At 46.5% G+C, this 21949-nt stretch overlaps 1 protein-coding gene across 1 annotated transcript; it reads right to left on the minus strand.

Annotated features, from left to right (window-relative positions):
• Nucleotides 1-649: 649 nt before the first annotated feature.
• LOC134394337 (keratin, type II cytoskeletal 7-like) lies at nt 650-14271 on the minus strand. Its single transcript, XM_063119704.1, has 9 exons — nt 13604-14271; nt 8995-9201; nt 8631-8691; nt 7376-7471; nt 6215-6379; nt 5968-6093; nt 4236-4456; nt 1301-1329; nt 650-1189 (listed from the first exon to the last, which is right to left on the minus strand). Exons 1-9 carry the CDS (start codon nt 14263-14265, stop codon nt 702-704), a joined length of 2055 nt encoding a protein of 684 aa, XP_062975774.1. The 5' UTR covers nt 14266-14271; the 3' UTR covers nt 650-701.
• Between the last annotated feature and the right edge of the window lie 7678 nt (nt 14272-21949).

The following is a 21949-nucleotide window of genomic DNA, read 5'->3' on the forward strand; positions in this document are numbered from 1 at the left end:
GAGGGGTGAAGATCTCACAATGGTTTTATCATGAGACACACACACACCTCTCTTTACATGTAGTGAGTGATGACCTCAGATGGAGAGGCGTCGTGCCTGTCATTTTGTTTACAGTTAAAGGGCCAGCAATGCACGATCGCTTGTGCGCAAAAGGTAAGTTATTTTTTAAAAAATAATTACTTTCCCAGCTCCTCCCACCCCAGCCCCAAAGGGCGCAGTGCTCCTGAGGAGCTCTGTGCGCGGGTCCCAGCTCCTTGCAAGGAATTGCGAGGAGGCGGAACAAACTGTAGTCTCGGGCTCAGCCTAAGGGGGAGGGCAAGATCCTGGGACAAGGGAGGGATCATCCTCCCTGATCCCAGGATCCCCTGTGCATCATCTGAACGCACAGGGACGATCCCGGGGAATCATCCTGGGATTTCGCCCCATCTAGCTATGGCCTATGCCTGGGGCATTGTGCAGGATGCAAAATAGCAGCCAGCCTGCCGACAGAGTTACTGCTGTTGCAGAAAAATCCAAACAGAACCTTTGCGGAAAAAGAAGAAAGAAGATGTGCTAATGATGAGTATTAATGCTGCGTGTGTCCCCGCCCTTGAGAAACCATTGGAGAATTTCTCCTCCCCCTGGAGCAATGTGGTGAAATAGTCCAAGTTTTCTGCCCGCAAATAGGGTGGTGAGTCTCAAGATGCCATTTGTGCCCATCTTTAATACAAATCGTTGCCACTCCCTTTGTTATAGGTTTCCACTACACAGACTCCTTTGCTCTGAGGAGGGTAGACATTGCTCTGAGGAGGGTAGACGCCACCTACAGGACTCCCTCCAGAAAGCGCTGTGCTACAACCACCACCCTCTGAGGGAATGTGGGTCCTGCCTGAGCTGTAACCCCCACTTCTGTTGCTGTAGCCTCTGCTAGAACTGTAGCCTCCACCTCCGGCTACATTCACTGGACCACTGGGGGCCACATTGCTGGTTCCACACTGCCCAAACCCAGAGCTTAAGGTGCATCTAGAAAGCTGTCCTCCGCTCCTAGAGCTATATCCAGTTTTGTAACCAAGCCTTCCACTTCTAGAGCTGGATCTTCCATTGCCGCTGGTGTTTCCGTAGGCAGGCCTCTTTCCGAATCCACATCCACCTTGCGTACTGCCATACGTAGGTCCACCAGGTACACAGATGCTGGCGCCACCTACCACAGCTACAAGAGGAGAAAAATGAGGAAAAAATTGTGACTTAGGGGCCTTAGGCAGTGAAATGCCTGGCATATTATTCAAGACAATATAGAACGTATTTTTATAAAGTTACTTACATATGTTGACAGGACAAGAATTACATAACCTGCAGAGAAAAGAGAATATATTTGTGTTAATGTTCCAGGAAGTTAGCCATGTATCCCAGAAATCTGTACAGTTGAGGGGAAAATGTGTTTAAAATATTATTTTATTTCAAATACTTGCTAATCTCACTTTCTTAATGTGATTTTAATGGAAACTGAGGAATTTAATAGGAATGTCCGTTGCTGGGAAATCCAGTTCTTTTTTGGCTCATTATGTACAACTTGCTTTGTATCTGTGAGCCGAGCTGTGGGCTGATAACTGAACTCTGGGAGGCATTTTGCATATTTGAGGAAGGGGAGGTTTCTGAGTAATTTGCATAAATTTCTGAGCAATTTGAGGAAATTATGGTCGAATTTGCTTCAGCTGTTGGGCAGTATAGAAATGTAATTAATCAGCAGCATCACAGTCAAATTTGCACAAATTATACAAATCCAACCATGATTAGCATTTTTTTTCCATGATAGCAGGCATCATCATCATCATTTATTATACGGTCACAGACCCAATGAGAGACAATAACAGACATCATTAAGACACCATAAATTGCACAAATTCAGCTGTAATTTGTGTAAATTGGTCAGAAATCTGCACAAATTGTAGATCCTTAAAAATGGTGTGCAAAATTCCCAGAAATTCTGCAAACTGGCCAAACTGGCTGCAGATTGAGTTGTTTGTCGCAGTGGGAACTGAAAAGAAGTCCGGAAAGGAGGGGGGGCGAATGAGCCTAGGAAAACCTGGCAAGCTCCACCCCCAAATGGCTTTCTTTGACATCCTAAGAATTTAAAGGCTGGTTTATCAATGTGCAAAGGTCATTAATTTAATTTTACATCGCCTTTGGCCATCTTCCAGAATGGTGAAGAGTTAGCCATAAAGTAGTGACGTAGTAGATACAGTACTTCTTCTGGGATTCCAAATTAGTGCCCTGTTTATGTCAGCATTTCTTGATTACAGTATATATTAACATTAGAAAAGTAATATTAGGGCAACGTTCCAACAAGGATGTTAGCAACTAGGCATGTGCTCCGCTCCGATTAGAAGCGTAGAAGCAGTAGCGAATTGGCCTGCTCCGCCTTGCCCAGAGGCGGAGTAGAAGCGGACCGCGGACCCCTAGAAGCAAGGCGAAGAGAAGCGGCCATTTTTCGGAGCTCCTCTTTCAGGCGGACCGCTCCGGTCGCCATCTTGAAACATTTCGCCCATAGTATTGCACTGCGGAAAACAATCAGGGATAACTGGGTTGTTTTTTAAGCTATCGTTCTGAAAATTCATGTGCTCAGAGAGTCGTGGATGGGGGTCATTTTGAGACTACTCTCACCTCTCTGCGTCGTGCGGGTCGCGCGCTAGATTTTTTTTAAAAATTGGGTAAACAAACATTACAAACAGGGACAGCGCGGGTCAAACGGCAGTTTTCGCCCATAGGATTGCATTGCGGAAAAGAATCGGGGATAACTGGGTTGTTTTTTAAGCTATCATTCTGAAAATTCTTGTGCTCAGAGAGTCGTGGATGGGGGTCATTTTGAGACTACTCTCAACTTTCTGTGTCCTGTGGTTCACGTGCAATATTTTTTAAAAAAATCGGGTACATTTACAATACAAATGATAGGGTAAACCGGCTGCGGCGCAGCGGGGTTTATTTGAAGCGATGACAGGCACATTCAACTCCCAATCCTGATGAGAATTGATCTCCTCATGAAGCATCCTCCAATTCCAGCATTCGAGGGGGGGGACTAAGGCAGAGTCATCCTGAGATCTTTGAGCTCTCAGCGTCTTGTGGGTTTGGCGTTCGTTGGGAGAGGGTCTACTTAGCTAGCTGCTGCTGTGTACTTTGGAGATAGATTAGGATTTTAGCTTGGTGCATGTGTTTGTTTGCTTCTTTCTGACATTTTGCTTAGTTTGCTCTGTGTTTTTCCCTTACTTTGATTTAATATAAACTTTATTTTTAAATTTTGGAGTGTGTGTTTGTTTGTTTGGTTCATTTCCCCCCTCCCCTCTCTTAAAGCCTGATTGTGTGCACTGCTTTTGTGAAGTGCAACAGCCACAGATTGAGCATTTTGGGGAAGGCATACACACACTTCTTGTCCCATTTACCTACATTTAGTAATATTCTTAAACATATTATTATATTCTTATACATGGACACATGGATAAGCTATCATGGTGCTGAGTTTGAGGTTTCTAACGTGCAAATTGACGGAGCTATCCCAAGGGGTCTGAATGGGGTGCCCGATTTTCAAAAATTCCCCAAAAATCAGGGAATGATGGGATTGCCTTGAAACTTGGCATCCATGTGGACACATGGATAAGCTATCATGGTGCCGAGTTTGAGGTTTCTAACGTGCAAATTGACGGAGCTATCGAAAGGGGTGTGAATTAGGGTTATGGGTGGTGCGTTAGAGGTTAGAGCCGCGCCACAAATCAGGGGATGATGGGACTGCCTGGAGTCTGGGCGTCCATGTGGACACATGGATAAGCTGTCATGGTGCCGATTTGAGGTTTCTAACATGCAAATTGACGGAGCTATCCCAAGGGGTCTGAATGGGGTGCCCAATTTTCAAAAATTCCCCAAAAATCAGGGGATGATGGGATTGCCTTGAAACTTGGCATGCGTGTGTATACGTCCATGAGGTGTCATGGTGCCAAACATGAGGTTTCTAACTTGAACAGAAAAAAAGTTGTTTACTTTTTTAGCTTTCAATGCAACCCTATGGGGGGGGGGGAAAAACGGAGCTCCGATCCGGATCCGGAGCTCCGAGCGGAGCGGAGTGGAAATGGGCGGAGCGGGGGCGGGGCGAAGCAGCCCGATCCAAAAATCGTGGATCTGGAAGTGAAGTGGAGCGGGGGGGTCCGTGCACACCCCTATTAGCAACGTATGTATGCTTTCTTTCTTTCTATCTTTTCTTTTTTGCCTACCTGCTCTCTTCTCCTTCCAGGAGGGTTCTGTACATAGCAATCTCAATGTCCAGGGCCATTTTAACATTCAGCAGATCCTGGTAATCCCTCAGCAGGCGAGCGAGTTCATCCTTAGCGGACTGCAGGGCATTTTCCACCTCAGCAAGTTTTGTCCTGGCATCCTTCAAAGCACACTCACCACGTTGCTCATTGTCAGCAATAGCGGTCTGTATCATATCGATCTTCAAAGGCACAGGTAAAAACAATAATAATGATTTAGTGTGACCATATGAAAAGGAGGACTGGACTCCTGTATCTTTAACAGTTGCAGAGAAAAGGGAATTTCAGCAGGTATCATTTGTATATATGGAGAACCTGGTGAAATTCCCTCTTCATCACAACAGCTAAAGCTGCAGGAGCTATACTAGAGTGACCAGATGTAAAAGAGGGCAGGGCACCTGCAGCTTTAACTGTGGTGATGAAGAGGAAATTTCACCAGGTTCCTCATATATACAAATGACACCTGCTGAAATTCCCTTTTCAGTACAACTGTTAAAGATACAAGAGCCCTGTCCCCCTTTTCATATGGTCGCCCTAAATAATGAGCTAGTCCACGAGTAGCATACGCAAGATAATAATACTGCAAATACTATTAGAAAAGAAAAGAAAGATGTCCCCCGTGCTCTGCGTCCTAGCACATTCTAGCTGAGGCGATCCATGTAGCCCTGAAGTGTTATTTGAAGTCCCTCAAGACTCTCACAGCACAAATTGCCATCTAATTTCCTGCCCTCCCTGCAAAGAACACTCTAGGAATCAACATTCAGAGTACTTGTTTCCCACACAATGCTTTAGGGTACAGCAATATAACCCGGAAGGGCCTACTTTGGCCTTAGCTAGACATAATCCAGGACGGAGGAGGGAAGTTCTCGCATTTTGTTTAATGTGAGATCCCTCCTCCGTTTACATGTGAGGCGCGACAACCTCAGGAAGAGAGGTGTCGTGCCCACCATTTTTTCTTTTTTAAAGGAGAAGCAACGCACAAACGCTCGTGCGCTGAAGGTAAGTAGTTTTTCAATTTAATTTAGTTTCCCTGCTCCCCCCACCCTAACCCCGATTGGGCGCGTGGAAAAAGCAGGCCCAAAGGAGAGGGTTGTATCCTGGGGCATCGGAGGGATCATCCCTCCCTGATCCTGGGATCCCCTGTGCGTCATGTGGACGCAGAGGGACAATCCCCGGGTTCGCCCCGTGATAAAGCCCGGTCTAGCTAAGGCCTTTCAGATTTTAAGGGAAAGTGTGTTTATGTATGTGTGCTCACAAGAACACACTTGCATGTATATGTGGCTCCTGACCCACCCAATGGACAAACTGCTCCTGCTCCATTATCTTTCCCCAAAACACACATCTATGAATTCAGTTATAGCTTCAGTTCCATCAGGCAAGTGAAGGCCTGCTCTATAGCGGACTTAGGATGACCTTATGAAAAGGAGGACAGGACTCCTGTATCTTTAACAGTTGCACAGAAAAGGGCATTTCAGCAGGTGTCATTTGTATGCATGCAGCACCTGGTGAAATCCCCCCTTCAGTACAACAGTTAAAGCTGCAGAAGCCCTGCCCTCTTTTGTATCTGGTGGTCACACTAGTATAGCTCCTGTAGCTTTAACTGTTGTGATGGGAGAGATGATCCCTGCGCATCAAGACCCAAAGAACATCCCGTTGTTTTTGCTCCTTCTTTTCAACTGCAGACACATCTCACCTGTTTTTTGGCATTTTCCATATCAGCCCTGAGTCTCTGGATAAGACGGGTCAGGTCTTCGATTTCACGGCGGCCGCTACACAGGTTTTCACACTGACTTCCCCATGCGGACTGCAGCTCTTTGTACTAAAATGTTGGAGGGAAGGGACTCCTTTATTTTTGAAGCTTTGGATTCAGTTATTTAACCCCATTGGTAACCCAAACCACTCGAGTTCCTCCATTGCAGGCAAACATCCTTCAAGGTTACCTTGGTTTCATATAGAACGTTGACCTCATCCTTGCTCTTCTGTGCAATCTCCTCATACTGACACCTCACAGACTCAATTATACCCTCCATGTCCAGCTCCCGACTGTTGTCCATACACACGATGACATTGGTGTCTTCACATGTTGTCTGCAAGCTTTCTATTTCCTGCCACAAAAACATTAGAAGTCTTTATTTATTACATTTCTAATCTGCCCAGTCACTAATGTTCTCTGGGTGGATTACAATCAGTTTTAAAAAAACAAAAACTAAAATGCTTCTCGAATAAATTCCAGGTTCACCTGGTGGCTACGTTGTTAACATAGGCCGTTGCTAGACAAGGGTTTAGCCCGGTGCAAGGCCCAGGCTCCCTGCTGTGCGTGCAGACGATGCACAGGGGATCAGGCCGGGCTAAACCCTCCCTTGACCCGGGATAACCGGATCCGCTTATGGCCTGGTTTTTCTGCAGCCCCGGGCTGATCCCGGAGCTGCAGAAGGTCCAGTTAGTTCCATGGCTTTTCCCAGCTGCTAGCTTACTCACGAGTAGCTGGGAGAAGCCACGCACTGGGCACAGCACGGAGCACTGTGCCCATCAGGCTGGGAAGGGGGCAGATCACGGACGGGGGGCGGAGGGGGCATTGGACATGGCAAGTGGGCGAGCGAGCGGGGGGGTGGACATGGTGAGCGGGGGGTGGACGGTCGAGTGAGCAAGCGAGCGAGGGGGCGAGTGGGGGGCATCATATATCGTGGACATAGTTCTATTTCATTATGGCCATTTTATTGTGCTGTTTCCTGTTTTGTATTACAGTGTATTTTAGTCTTTTAAATATTTGTACTGTATTTTATACTTTAAACTATGCGCCTTGCTAGACCTACCAGATAATGCGGAGAGGAGAAGGAGCGAGGCCGCGCTACAGCTAGCGCGGGCCATCGCCCTTTTCTACACGTAAGACACGACGGGAAAAGGAAAGCCCCGTCGCGTCCTGCATTTCAAAAAAACCTTAAAGGGCCATGTGTGCAGGAGCACACCAATGAAAAGGTAAGTCCTTGTTCTTTTAAAAAAGACCCTCCCTTGCCCTGAGTCCCCTCCCCAGACATAGAGAACCAAATCCTTTTGTAAGAAAAAAGCATAAATCACATGTGGTAGTGAGTGGGGAGACTTACCGCCTCATGGACACATCTGAGGAATTCTAACTCCTGCCGTAGGGCTTCCACTTTCACCTCAAGTTCCATTTTGATAATATAGGCACAATCCACATCCTACAAAACATGGCGCAATAAATATTTCATTGTAACTCAACAGGAGTTGCTCTTCCAAAGAGAGACAGCAGTGTTTACCAAAATCAAGACCTGTGCTTTCGGTGTGGTGAACCAGCATCAAATCAATCTCTTTTTGTCAGTATTAAAGTACCTAAGTGAAATGATCCAGTGTGGTATAGTGGAGAAAGAGCCCGTGTGGTGTAGTGGTTAGAGTGTTGGACTGGAAGTCGGAAGACCTGAGTTCTAATCCCCACTCAGCCAAGAAGCTCACAGGCCCAATCCATCACTGCAAGAATTACAGAGAACGCGAAAGGGTGTACAATATTTTGTGACCTTTGAGTTGGCCTCATGAAGGTATTAAAGTGATATGGACTTTGGGCATTTCCTTCTGTGGGGGATATAAATCTATATCCCATGTTCTTCGAAACATTGAGAGTGATTCACATCAATGTAAGCCTGTGAGGTCAACATAAAGGGCCTTTCTTTTTTATTGCAGAAGGATGTAAGAAGAGCCCTGCTACATCACACCAAAGATCAATCTAGGGCGTGTCTAGATGAAGTGATATCCCAGGGATCACCTGGGGATCATCCCTGTGCATCCACATGACACACAGGGATTCCCGGGGCAGGGAGGGATGATCCCTCCTTTGCCCTGGGATAGCCAGGACGGCTTTAATCCCGGCTTTTCCCCCAGATTCGGGATCATCCCAAGACTGCAGGATCTGTGGGCAGCCGTCCCAGTTTCTTCCTGGCTCCTCATGAGTAACCACAGAGCCGGGAAGCAAGTACAGGGCTTGGAGCTCTTCCAGCACTTCATGCCCATTGGGGGTGGGGAGTGGGTCAGGGCTTCTTCTTCTTTTTACTTACTTTTTCGCTGGAGCGCTCGTGTGCTCCAGCCTGGTTTGTTTGTTTTAAAAAATGGCAGGTGCGATGTCCTCCACATGTAGACTGAGGAGGAGGATCTCACGATCATCATATCATGAGATCTTCCCCCTCCACCCCCCTGGTCTAGCCATTCCCCTAGTCTTTTCCTACAGTAGCCAACCAGATCAGCTTGGAGAATCCGTGACTTAGGTGGGCTGGTCATCACCATTCTGCCTCCAACTTCTTGATTGTTTAGAATGCCCATCCCCATACTTTGGTGCGCCAAAGGACTAACCTTCTTCAACACCACAAATTCGTTTTCTGCAGTCACACGCCGGTTGATTTCCGCTTCGTACCTTGCAACAGAAGGGAAGGAGATACTAAGATCCCAGGGAGCTTGGCCTGCCACTCTTAGAAACAACTGTGCTGCAGCATCTCAGGGGGTTAGGAAGCCAGTGTCAGGCTGTGGGTAGAGCACTGGACACGGACTGAAGAGATTTGGGCTCAAGCCCCTGCATGACCATGAAGGACATGGTGGAGGAAGAGGTGGGGATTGAGCTTGACAACTGCTATTTATTGCCTTTATTTCTACTCTTTATTACATTTTTATACTGCCCAATAGCCAAAGCCTTCTGGGCAGTCCATTCTTGCTCCTTTACCTGTTTTTGTACTCTTCCACCATATCCTGGAATTTAGCTTGTTCCAGTCTCAGCTGCTCCCGCTCATTCAACAACCGCTCCAGCTGCCTTCGCAGGGTGGCAATGTAATTCGTGAACAGGTGGTCAATGGTCTTCTTCTCAAGGGGTCCCTGTTGCTGCAGGCAGTTCCATTTGGTTTCCAAAAGCTTGTTCTGTTGCTCCAAGTGCCTCACCTGTTATGAAAGAAGATATTGTGCTGGTAGAAAATGCAAATAGTTAACCATTGAGTATGTCTATTGAGTGGGGTGGGGAGGATCTCTTCTGGAATTCTTGTATTAGATTAGGCAGGTTGGGAGCATAGAGTTGGGCATTGACATTTTATGCTTTGTAAATCAAAGAGGAGTTAGCACAACAATGAAGAAGCAGAATAAAGGAGTTGATCAGGAGTAGGCAAGCTGGTGCCCTCCAGACATTTTGTCTACAGCCCCAGACAGCATGGGATTATGAGAGAGGAACCTAAAGCATCATGTGAACCATGACTTAGCATGTTGTGTGAACCATTTTTAACCATGGTGGCTACATAACCCGAGTTTAAACATGGACACAAACTATGAAGCAAAAGGGTTAGAGACCTAACCATGGCTTAGCATGTTGTCTGTAGTGCTATGCTGTTAGTTGGCTTAGAGTGTCATGTGAACAATGACTTAGCATGCCGTGTGAGCCATTCCTAACCATGGTGGCCACAGAATCATGGTTTAAACATGCTCACTAACCATTTGCTGCAAAAGGATTGGTGGCCTAACCATGGCTTAGTGTGTTGTCTGAACAGGCTCATTGACACAAGGCTAACCCTGAGAATAAATTAACTCAACTTTAAGTATGCAGTAGGTGAAGGGTAGAATGGTGGCTTTTGAATATGTCACTGAAAAGCAAAAGATTTGCAAATAAATGGGGGTGCAAGTTTTACAGTGCAATCCGATGCACATTTACTGGGTAGCAAGCCCCACTGAAAACAGTGGGACTTACTCACTCACAAGTGGGCTTAGAGCTGCAACCTTAATCCACTGAATGGATAATTAGCCAACTGCAGCTGCAATCCTATTCACAGTTACCTAGGAGCAGTATCTGGTCAAGAGGGCAGAGCTCCTACAGCTTTAACTGTTGTGAGGAAGAGGGAATTTCACCAGGTGCTGCATGCATCCAAATGACACCTTCTGAAATTCACAGCTATACAACTGTGAAAGGTACAGGAGTTTGGTCTGCTTTCCATATGACCACCCTACTAAACACAGTGGGAATAACTTCCAGGGCCAGCCCTACCATTAGGCAGAGTGAGACAGCTACCTCAGGCAGCAGATGCTGGAGGGTGGCAAGGTGTTGGAGGACAGAGCTATGTGGGTCATGCAGCCTGCCCTGTGCCCCCTAAGGTTAACCTGCTGCCCTCAGAAGGATATTGTCCCACTGCTAGTGTCAAAATAAGGTCGAACTGCCAATGTGATCAGCTTGTCTTTCTCCCTAGGCAGCAAAATATCTTGGGCAGGACCTGCTTACTTCTAATTAAACGCAATCAGCTTGGACTACTTGTGTGCAGTCCTGCAGCTACAAATCATGGGCACACACAGCCCACTCCCCTAGGTCAGAGCAGCTTGAATAATCACAGGACAAGGAGCCAGTAAAATGGGAGGCAGCTGTGGGCACTGGCATGAACAACTCTGGAAACCATTGGTCTGCATGCCTGGCTTCTCATGCCAGGGGTGACCATGTGAGAAGGAGGACAGGGCTTCTGTATCTGTAACAGTTGTATTGAAAGGGGAATTTCAGCAGGTGTCATTTGTATATATGGAGAACCTGGTGAAATTCCCTCTTCATTAGGGTGACCATATGAAAAGGAGGACAGGGCTCCTGTATCTTTAACAGTTGTATTGAAAAGGGAATTTCATCAGGTGTCAGTTGTATATATGGAGAACCTGGTGAAATTCCCTCTTCATCACAACAGTTAAAGGTGCAGTAGCTATACCAGAGTGACCAGATTTAAAAGAGGGCAGGGCACCTGCAGCTTTAACTGTTGTGATGAAAAGGGAATTTCACCGGGTTTTCCATATATACAAAAGACACCTGCGGAAATTCCCTTTTCTATGCAACTGTTAAAGATACAGGAGCCCTGTCCTCCTTTTCATATGGTCACCCTACTCTTCATCACCACAGTGAAAGCTGCAGGAACCCTGTCTTCTTTTGTATGTGGTCAAGAGGACAGAGCTCCTGCAGCTTTAACTGTTGTGATGAAGAGGGAATTTCATGCATACAAATGACACCTGCTGAAATTCCCTTTTCTATACAACTGTGAAAGATACAGGAGCCCTGTCCTCCTTTTCCTATGGTCATCCTACCCTTTTCTCATGTTTCAAAGCAGATGGGGAAAAAGAGAACCAGAAGGGAAGGTCCACTGCATGATAGACTGGAGGGGGGAAAGGCTGGAACTTTCACAGCACACCCAGCAACACCCAGCAAAATGCACAGCTGAGCTGCTGTCTTGCTCCAGGACCCTTAGAGATCCTAAGCTGCTAGACATCGTGTCACCCCCCTGCATCTTTCCCTACAGTTTTCCACATGGGACTCTATGAGGGTCCATGCAATGGTGCCATCAGGGCAGGACTTTGGGGCAGACATCCGGGGCCCCACTCAAGCAGAATGAGCAGGAGGGCTCCCAAGCGCAGCCAGGCTGGCTTATCACATTTTGCAATAACCGAAGGAAAACTCAGCATCATTAAAACAAACAAACAAACAAACAACACCCAGAAAGCCATAACAAAACAAGCAAACAAACAAAAAGCATAGCCCATCTTAAGATCATGAAGTCCAACGTTTAAAATTACCTAACTGAACCATGGTTAATTACCTAACTGAGCCATGGTTAATTACCTAACTGAACCACAGTTAATGAAGCTGCTCTGGACTGTAGGGGTGCTGAGGTTTGGTTCAGCTGATTAGTCATTGCAGGCCAATTTTAATCAGTGCAGATGCAGGTTAGGAGCATACTTCTTATTATGAAGTATTTGGCTCTGGTGTGTTACTGTAATAACACCAGCCCTCTTAAAAAAATTATATAGGCACCTGCCTTGCAGTTTTGTTAATATGCAAGGTTCTTGAAAGTAAATTGATTAAGCAACTAAAACAAAATAAGACAAATAAAGCAAATAAGACAAATAAATAATAACTAAATAAGCAAATAGAACTAAATAATAGGAGTGTGCAGAGTGGGTCTGCTCCTCCCCAAAATTCCATTGAGTGGGTTCTCCTCTCCAATTTTTGGAGGGGGTCCACCTCTCCACACCACCAGATTACTTGTTGGAAAACTGATCCATTTTCGGAGAACCACGCTGTTATCATCAATGGGAATTAACAAAAATGCATATATCTCTATCACTTTTAAAGATAAAGAGAGGAAACTTGGCACCATGATAGCTCTTAAGTAGGGCTTTTGGCATGCCGAGTTTGAAGCAGACTGGTTCATCCCTTAATTTTTTAGGGTTTTTTATTTTTCCCTCCCCCTAAGCACTGTAATTGGAGGGGCGACAGGGAGGAGACTGTGGCTATTGGTTAGCCACAGATGTCAAACTCAAAACTACCCCTCCCTCACCCCTCAGCAACAGCATCTTTCTAACATGGAAGTGTTCAGTTAGTTGTCCATCAACATGAAATGAGCCCTAAAAAAAACTTTCCATCAGTTAAAAAACCTTCCGATACCTACAGATCCATTTGGGACTCCGAACAAACTTCTAATCACACTGCAGGTTTCCGGCAGTTTTAAAATTGCCCCCTAACTGCACTATGATTTCAGAGGTCCATTGGAGGTCCGTTGGACCCCCAGATTTTTGGTGCAGAGTTCATATGCCTAATCAATAAGCAAATATGATGTCTCCAAAGGGAAGGAGAAATGTAATCACAATTTGCAAAACTCAGAACCTAGGGCCTTAGCTAGACCTACCTTTTAATCCATGACGGAGGAGGGAAGATCCTGTGATGCGATTATCACGAGATCCCTCCTCTTTTTACATGTGAGGCGTGAAAACCTCAGGAGGAGGTTTTTTTAAAGCAACAGGAGCACACAAGCGCTTGAGCGCTGAAAAGTACATTTTAAAAAAATACTTTAATTTCCCTGCTCCCCCCACCATACCCCCGATGGGCGCAGCTCCTGACTCTGCGCGAGGAATTGTGCGGAGCCGGGTCAACCCGTGGCAATGGGCTCAGCCCGAGACCATGGAAAAACCAGGCCCAAAGTGTAGGGCTCTATCCCGAGGCAAGGGGAGGGCAAGATCCTGGGACAAGGGAAGGATCATCCCTCCCTGATCCCGGGATTCCCTGTGCATCATGTGGATGCACAGGGATGATCCTGGGATTCGCCCTGGGATAAAGCCCCGTCTAGCTAAGGCCTATGTCAGAACAAGTTAGAAGCGTTCTTGTTAATATAAAAGCTGTTTGGCTCCAACGTGTTACTGGTTATGCGTCGTTCTGTTTCCCCACACAAGCCCAGGTGCAAACATTACCACAGGATCTTGGATGAGTAAAATCGCTAATTTTCAATACTGGGCTAATGAAAAGAATAAAGTGCAACAGACAATGTTGACGCCACCTCACCTTATCGATGAAACAGGCAAACTTGTCATTGAGGGTTTTGATTTGCTCTCGCTCTTCCTCTTTTACTCGAGAGATCTCTGGGTCAATCTGTATGCAAAGAGGCCGCAAGAGGTTCGCGTTGACTCTGACCGTGTGGATGCCCCTGCCTTCACCAAAGCGGCCCATGGGCTCATAGGCCAAGCCACCACACGTGAAACCACCACCAAGAAGGCCCCTGGCACCATAGAGCCCAGAGCCCAGACTTCGACTGCTGAAATCTGCTGACCTATAGCTTCCACCATGACAGCCACCCAGACCGGATGCTCCAGCTTGTCCATAGGCCCCTGCACTTTGACTACTAAACCCTCCAGGCCTTCCAGCTCCAGCACTGAAACCTGCGGGCCCAATTCCATAACCAAAGGGCCCAGAGCCAGAGCCCAAGATGCTATAATCCCTAAAGTATCCACCAGACTTTCCTCCTTGTCCACCAAGGCTTCCTCCAGAGAGTCTCCTGCTACGACCGATGTTATAGTGGCTGCTGCTGCTGTAGCCACCAGTTCTGCCTGCTCCAGTGTAGGACAAACTGTTGTCAGCCCGAAATCCACTGCTGACGGCTGAGCCACATGAGAAGCCCCGTCTTCCATTAAGGGACCCGGAACTATAGCACTGTCGGCTCATGATGGCTTGTTGAGAACCAAGGTGAATGGAGAAAAGCTGAGCTGCAAACAGAGCTCCCAGAGAGAGGGCAGTAAGTGTCTGCCTGTGTGTGTGAGAGAGAGACAGAGACAGAGAGAAAGCAAGAACAGAACCCCTTTCGTATGTCTATCAGAAGTTTCCCTTTATATATATTGGGAGATCTGGGCTTGGACACAACATAATGATCAGATTAATTCACGGGACTGGTTTACTTGGAAATCATAAATGGTAAATGTGTGTGCCTTTAGACATGCAAAGAAAATGACATCAAAGAATGCTAACCTCATGCCGATGAAGTAATCTGAAATTGAAAAAAAGTCGCTTGGCTTGCAAAGTACCTAATCAGCCTGTCTTCCATAGGCAATTAGGCTAAATGGCTTCAGAGAGGTCCTTTGCATTTTGCCTTCTGTGTGTTTCACCCTTTCACCATCCTGCCCCTTCTGTACGAATGCCATGCAAGAGAGAACATTTTGCAGACTTGAGGCCTTGCTAGACCTACCTGATAATCTGGCCGGGACTCAGGGCGATGGCGCGCTGCAACTAGCGCGCGCCGTCACCCTTTTCCACACGTAAGACACAACGGGACAAGAGGAAACACTGTTGCGTCCGCCATTTTTTTTAAGCCTCAAAGGGCCATGTGCGCAGGAGCGCACCACCGCACAAGGTAACTCTTTTTAAAAATAAATATAGGGTCCCCGCAACCCCTGCCCCTGATTCCCCCTACACACACAATGCCTGATGCCCCCCTGCCCGCTTGCTCGCCCGTCCTCCCCCTGTCCGCCATGTCTTGTCCCCCATCTTTCTTTCCCCCCTCCCCGATGCCCGTGCCCATCCTTCTTCCCCCTCCCCGATGCCCGTGCCCATCCTTCTTCCCCCCCGATGCCCATACCCATCCCTCTTTCCCCCCTCCCCGATGCCCGTGCCCGTCCTTCTTCCCCCCCCGTGCCCGTGCCTGTCCTTCTTTCCCCCCCTCTCCTGCCAGGTCCAGCCTTTCCCCCAGCCCCTATCTCCCCCCCCCCCGTGATTCCCTCCCAGCCCGATGGGCACAGCGCTCTTATGAGCGCTGTGCCCAGTCCGTGGCTTCTCCCAGCTACTCGCAAGTGAGCAGCCGGGAAAAGCCACGGAAGTCGCTAGACTTTCCGCAGCCCCAGCCTCAGGCCGGGACTGCAGAAAAGCCAGGCCATAAGCAAATCCGCTTATCCCAGCTTAAGGGAAGTCTTAGCCCAGCCTGACCCCAGAATCCCCTGTGCGTCATCTGGATGCACAGGAGGGAGACCGGGCCTCGTCTAGCAACATCCTTGGGCTTTAGGGTGGTGTGATTCAAGAGATGCAAGCTCTCCTGTCCTTGGCATGTTCCTGATGCTATGAATGAACTGAGCAAACTCTCAGAAAATGAGGTAAAACCCAACAAGACAAAGCAAGGGAAAGATTCCCAGATGCTTTGGAATTTCCCCGTGGTTCTTGAGGATGACAGCTGAATTGGAATTACTTCTGAGATCTTGAAGCAAATGAGATGGAGGCTTTTGAAAAATGAGCAACGGGGAACATATAGAACTCTTAAAACAGAAACTTCAAAAAGGATGTGATGAATCTAGCAGATCAGTCCATTGTTGCGGTTCTCAATTTTGTCTGGATGTTATCATCTGTTGCTACTCAGAGTGACCCTGCTAACTGGATATCAGCTGCTACAGGATGGAAAAGAACATTCACGATCCTTGGTAGATGAAGCTGAAATTGGACATGGAAAGTGAGCCACTGCAATTCTCTCCTGGGCTCAAACTTTCAATGGCTGTATTTGATCTTCATGGATTAACCCCAACAAGTGACTGAAATGACCTGAATGTGATGGAAATCATCCATTGCACTGAAAAATACATTTTTGGATTCTTTGTTTGTTGTTGTTTTTACTCTTCTTGTGCTTCTTGGAAACTAAGCAGAGATGGAATATTTTCCCTCTGGCAGGACTTGAATTTGAAACAATCCCGGGCATTTCTCCCTGGCTCACTACACTATTTTGCTTAGGGGTGTGCACGGACCCCCCGCTCCGCTTCACTTGCAGATCCGTGATTTTCGGAGCGGGCCACTTCGCCCCGCCCCCGCTCCGCCCACTTCCGCTCCGCTCCACTCGGAGCTCCGGATCCGGATCGGAGCTCCGTTTTTTCCCCCCATAGGGTTGCATTGAAAGCTAAAAAATTATACAACTTTTTTTCTGTTCAAGTTAGAAACCTCACATTTGGCACCATGACACCTCATGGGGGTATACACATGCACGCCAAGTTTCAAAGCAATCCCATCATCCCCTGATTTTTGGGGAATTTTTGAAAATCGGGCACCCCATTCACACCCCTTTCCATAGCTCCGTCAATTTGCACGTTAGAAACTTCAAACTCGGCACCATGATAGCTTATCCATGTGTCCACATGGACGCCAAGTTTCAAGGAAATCCCATCATCCCCTGATTTTTGGGGATTTTTTGAAAACCGGGCACCCCATTCACACCCCTTTCCATAGCTCCGTCAATTTGCACGTTAGAAACCTCAAACTCGGCACCATGAAAGCTTATCCAGGGATACATATGCACGCCGAGACTCAAGGCAGTCCCATCATTCCCTGATTTTTGGGGAATTTTTGAAAATCGGGCACCCCATTCACACCCCTTTCCATAGCTCCGTCAATTTGCACGTTAGAAACTTCAAACTCGGCACCATGATAGCTTATCCATGTGTCCACATGGACGCCAAGTTTCAAGGAAATCCCATCATCCCCTGATTTTTGGGGATTTTTTGAAAATCGGGCACCCCATTTACACCCCTTTCCATAGCTCCGTCAATTTGCACGTTAGAAACCTCAAACTTGGCACCATGAAAGCTTATCCAGGGATACATACGCACGCCGAGACTCAAGGCAGTCCCATCATCCCCTGTTTTTTGGGGAATTTATGAAAATCCAACACCCCTTTCCATAGCTCCGTCAATTTTGCACGTTAAAAAAACCCCTCAAACTCACCACCATGACAGCTTATCCAGGGATACATACGCCGCACGCTGAGACTCAAGGCAGTCCCATCATCCCCTGTTTTTTGGCGGGGCTTAAACCTGCAAAATTTGGAACTTCCAAAACTCCAAGTGAGCGCAGGAAGGACTTCTCCCCTGAGTCAAAGCCACACACACACAACATCCCTGCGAGGTGGGCAGGGGAGGAGGGAGGGAAGGCAGGCAGGCATGCAGCTGGCATTTCTGGGGGCATAAGGAAGTGAGCCAAGGATAAGCCAGTAATGCATATAAAATGGAATAAATAAACAAATAAACAAAGGAGGGGTGGAATTAAAAGCAGCAGTGTTGCTGAATAAACAACAAGAAGAACTTTTTTAAAAAAGGCTATATCTGTCTTTTACCAGTAATAGGGGGACGTGCCCGGGGGAGAGGGAAGCAGCTGCCAGTTCAACTCAAGACAGCCATTGCTTCACCAACAGCTCTGAGAAGTAAACGCTCACTTCAACTCATAATAGGCATCGCTTCACCACTAAGAAGTAAACGCTCACTTCGACTCATGATAGGCATTGCTCCACCGTTTTACTCTCTTTGGAAGGCTCTAATGGCCTTCCAGTGCAAGAGAGAGTGGGGGCACGTCCACGATGAGATGCCCTAGGGGAGCTCATCCCCTTGCACCACATCTTTTCAGTTGTTCCCCAAAGTTAGGGTGGGGAGCAGTGCTGTGTTTCTATCTCTTATTCTTGGCTTAGTATATGATTTCAGGTTGTGTTTGTGCATTTGGTGGGGCTACTGTGTTAAAAAACACTGGGAAAAGCCCGTTCAGATGAAGAAAGAGAAGTTTCCCAGAATCCCAAGTTACCCGTTTTGCCTATGCCCTCCTCTAACTTTGGGATCATGTGATCATGACCGGGAGCTGACTCTGCCCCTCAGCCCTTTGAAAAAGGTATTTTTCCTGCCGATTTTTTAAAAAAAATTAGCGCGCGACCCGCACCACGCAGAGAGCTGAGAATAGTCTCAAAATGACCCCCATCCACGACTCTCTGTGCACAAGAATTTCCAGAATGATAGCTTAAAAATCAACCCAGTTATCCCCGATTGTTTTCCGCAATGCAATCCTATGGGCGAAAACCGCCGTTTGACCCGCGCTGTCCCTGTTTGTAATGTTTGTTTACCCGATTTTTAAAAAAATATAGCACGCGAACCACATGACACAGAGAGGTGAGAGTAGTCTCAAAATGACCCCCATCCACGACTCTCTGTGCACAAGAATTTCCAGAACGATAGCTTCAAAAACAACCTAGTTATGCGCGATTATTTCCCGCAATGCAATCCTACGGCGAAATGTTTTCAAGATGGCGACCGGAGCGCTCCGCCTGAACTAGGAGCTCCAAAAAATGGCCGCTTCTCTTCGCCTTGCTTCTAGGGGTCCGCAGTCCGCTTCTACTCCGCCTCTGGGTAAGGCGGAGCAGGCCAATCCGCTACTGCTTCTCCGCTCCTAATAGGAGCGGAGCACATGCCTAGTTTTGATCTTGGATGTTTGTTGTCATCCAAAAGAATTCCTCTATTGTTCTTATGCCTCACTTTACCCCAGATCTGCCAGATTCCAGTTGTTGTTGTTGTTTGGATTTTGAGGTTGTTGTTGTTGTTGTTTGGGTTTTTTGCCTGCTCTGTCTCCATCTTCTTACCCAGTTCAAACAGATGACCATTTTTAATCAAATCCTATGTCAGACTAGGATTCTTCCAGACTCAGGCATCTTTGGGTTTCATTCAAAGATGGCCTTAACATTCTACAATCTAGTACATGTGTACGTAAGAAGCACATACTCCAATCCAACTTTGCATTGGCTCACCTCTTTTTCAGGATTGCACTGTTGGTTGGGGTTTAGACTTTGGTGTAAAATAAGCCAGGTCATCGATGTAATGGGTCTGAAGAAATCATCAAGCATATGAGCTTCATCAGATGAGCATTTTATTGCACACTCATTACTGGGCAGTCATAGATTTTCATGGGTCCCTCTCATGACAACATCTGCCTCCTGTGCGCCTCCTGCCCTTCTTCATGTAACAAAAAATCACCCCAGTAAGTCTGACTTATTTTTAAAGATGGAAGTTGCCGCTATCTCCTGCTGTGTGCAGGGGAAGCAGCATGATCAAAACTGAATGGGCCACGTGCACGTTGTTTACTTACTCTTTCAAAAGAGGAAGTAATAAGGAACAAGGACGCGGGTGGAGAAGTGACGGTAAGCAAACACGATTTCCTCCTGTGTGATGACGCTCTGTATCACTATAGTCATTCACTAACATAAATGAGAAATCAGTACCATTTAGACCACCAGCAGCAGAAGATGCCTAAGGAAGGAGCCTGAGCTACCTATTGGATTGAGCTGGCCATCTCCTTGTGAGTTACTAATTCAGAAAACGTACACCTGTACAAAGTTCTAATGTCTTGTCTGGAGGAGGTTAGTATTTTGTTTTAGGTATGTGTTGTTTTTTGCAACAATGGCCATTACTCATGGAATTCCTTTTCACCAGCTCCCCCTTTCATAGATCACATCCTGATTCAGAGCCACCAAGTCTGACAGCTGTGGGGCAACCAGAGGAAGATCTCCTGGCACTCTGTCCCACCTTGTTCCAACCAACTCCCTTTCATTTAAATGTAAGTTGTGTCTGCCTTTGAGATGGCATTCCTTTAGCACCATTTAGCATTCGTTTAGCATCCATCGTTAAATGAGACTCATTTGCCTTGCTAATGATGCCATTTTAATTTTATTGGGTTGAAGGAGGAATGCTAGGTTCACCATCTTCTGGAGGGAGGATCCTTTTCCATCTCAGATGTAATTTGCTCCATTAAGTATGTGCCTCCTGTAATTTTCCAACAGCTTGCGGCTACTAAAGTTTGAAGCCTCTCATTTCAACAACAAAATGTATAAGAGGACCAAAACAAAAAACCCTGACACATTGATCTCCCTCAGATGAGTGTTTTATAGCATGCTTGTTACTGGGCAACCACGGATTTTTGTAGGTCCCTCTCATAACATTGTCCACCACCTGGGTGCCTTCCACCCCTTCTAGCCTTCTTCATTAGGGTGAACATATGAAAAGGAGGGCAGGGCTCCTGTATCTTTAACAGTTGCATAAAAGGGAAATTTCAGCAGGTGTCATTTGTATATATAGGGAACCTGGGAAAATTCCTTCTTCATCACAACAGTTAAAGCTGCAGGTGCCCTGCCCTCTTTTAAATCTGGTCACTCTGGTATAGCTCCTGCAGCTTTAACTGCTGTGATGAAGAGGGAATTTCACCAGGTTCCCCAGATGTACAAATGACACCTGCTGAAATTCCCTTTTCTATGCAACTGTTAAAGATACAGGAGCCCTGTCCTCCTTTTCATATGGTCACCCTAGTTGATGTCCAAAACATCCAGAAGGCATCAAGTTGGCTTGAAGAACTAAGCAAGTCGATAGGTTCACATGGAAGGAAGCAATCCTTTAGTTCGCCAATGAATTTTTCAACTATTCAAACTGCTAGCGGCATGCCTAGAAATAGTATGACACTGGAAAACAGATGGCGGTTGCACAATGCAGAGCTGGTTCACCAATATCTGGAGAATTGCACTTTCAAAGAGACTAACCTACCATAGCAAAGTTCTGAGAGGGGCAGATGTGTCCTTCCTGAGGACAGGAAATCATCCAGCATCATTCAGATTTCTGTCGCAGCTGGTGCTTCCTTATACAAGTCTTTAGTCTCCTCCGTGTTTTATCAGCTTGATTGAAATGTAGTAATAATAATAACAGCACATCAGAGATAACAGAGATTTAGGTTGATCACACATAGGAAGATAAACCAGTACAACTGAACTTGAATGCTATCTTACACTTCCTCCTCCGTTATTTATGATTGTTATCATTAACTTTATTACATCACACTCCACAGAGAAATGCCTCTCATAAATCACACCCAGGCACAACGGTCTTTCCACTGGATCAGTGTTCATTTGGAAGGTAAATAAAATCAGGCTGTAATCTTGTATCACAGGGCTGCACAACCACAGGTCTGGGGGCCAAATTCAGCCTTCCTGCCATCCCAATCTGGTCCTCTAGGGTTCCCCAAATAGCTACACCTCCTTCCTCTGACCACACCCCCTTTCCTCCAACCACCAATCAAGTAGTTTCCTAGCTCTTGTGCAGTTTGCCCCCCCATTCTAAAAGCTTGGAATGGCTTTCCCTAGGGTGACCATATTTGGGAAACCAAAAAGGAGGTCAACATGGCCACCCTCAAGGAGGCATGCCCACCCCAACATGCCCAGCCCCTGAGGAGGCATGCCCATCCTGACATAACCACCCCAAGGGGGTATGGCCTTGTTCACATGTCTGATTCTACAGTTCACAATTAAGACAAACCTGTTCTACATAATATGTTGATGTTAAAATCACTGAAATAAAGAACATGTATCTCAAGTTAACATGCATTTTTAGTCGCTGTATACATTTCTTTGTAGTAGTTCTTTTTGCTGTCCTCGCACAAGATCAATAGAAAAGAAAATCTATTATTTTCCTTTTTTTCAGAATTAAGGAAAAAAATAGCAAAAGAACACTGTAGTTAGGAGGGCGTACACCAGTACTAGACCAAACAGAAAAAAGGGAAATATACAGTAAAGAAAGATTAGAAAGGGAGG

This window comes from Elgaria multicarinata, chromosome 3, assembly GCF_023053635.1.
Source record: "Elgaria multicarinata webbii isolate HBS135686 ecotype San Diego chromosome 3, rElgMul1.1.pri, whole genome shotgun sequence".
Lineage (NCBI taxonomy): Eukaryota > Metazoa > Chordata > Lepidosauria > Squamata > Anguidae > Elgaria > Elgaria multicarinata.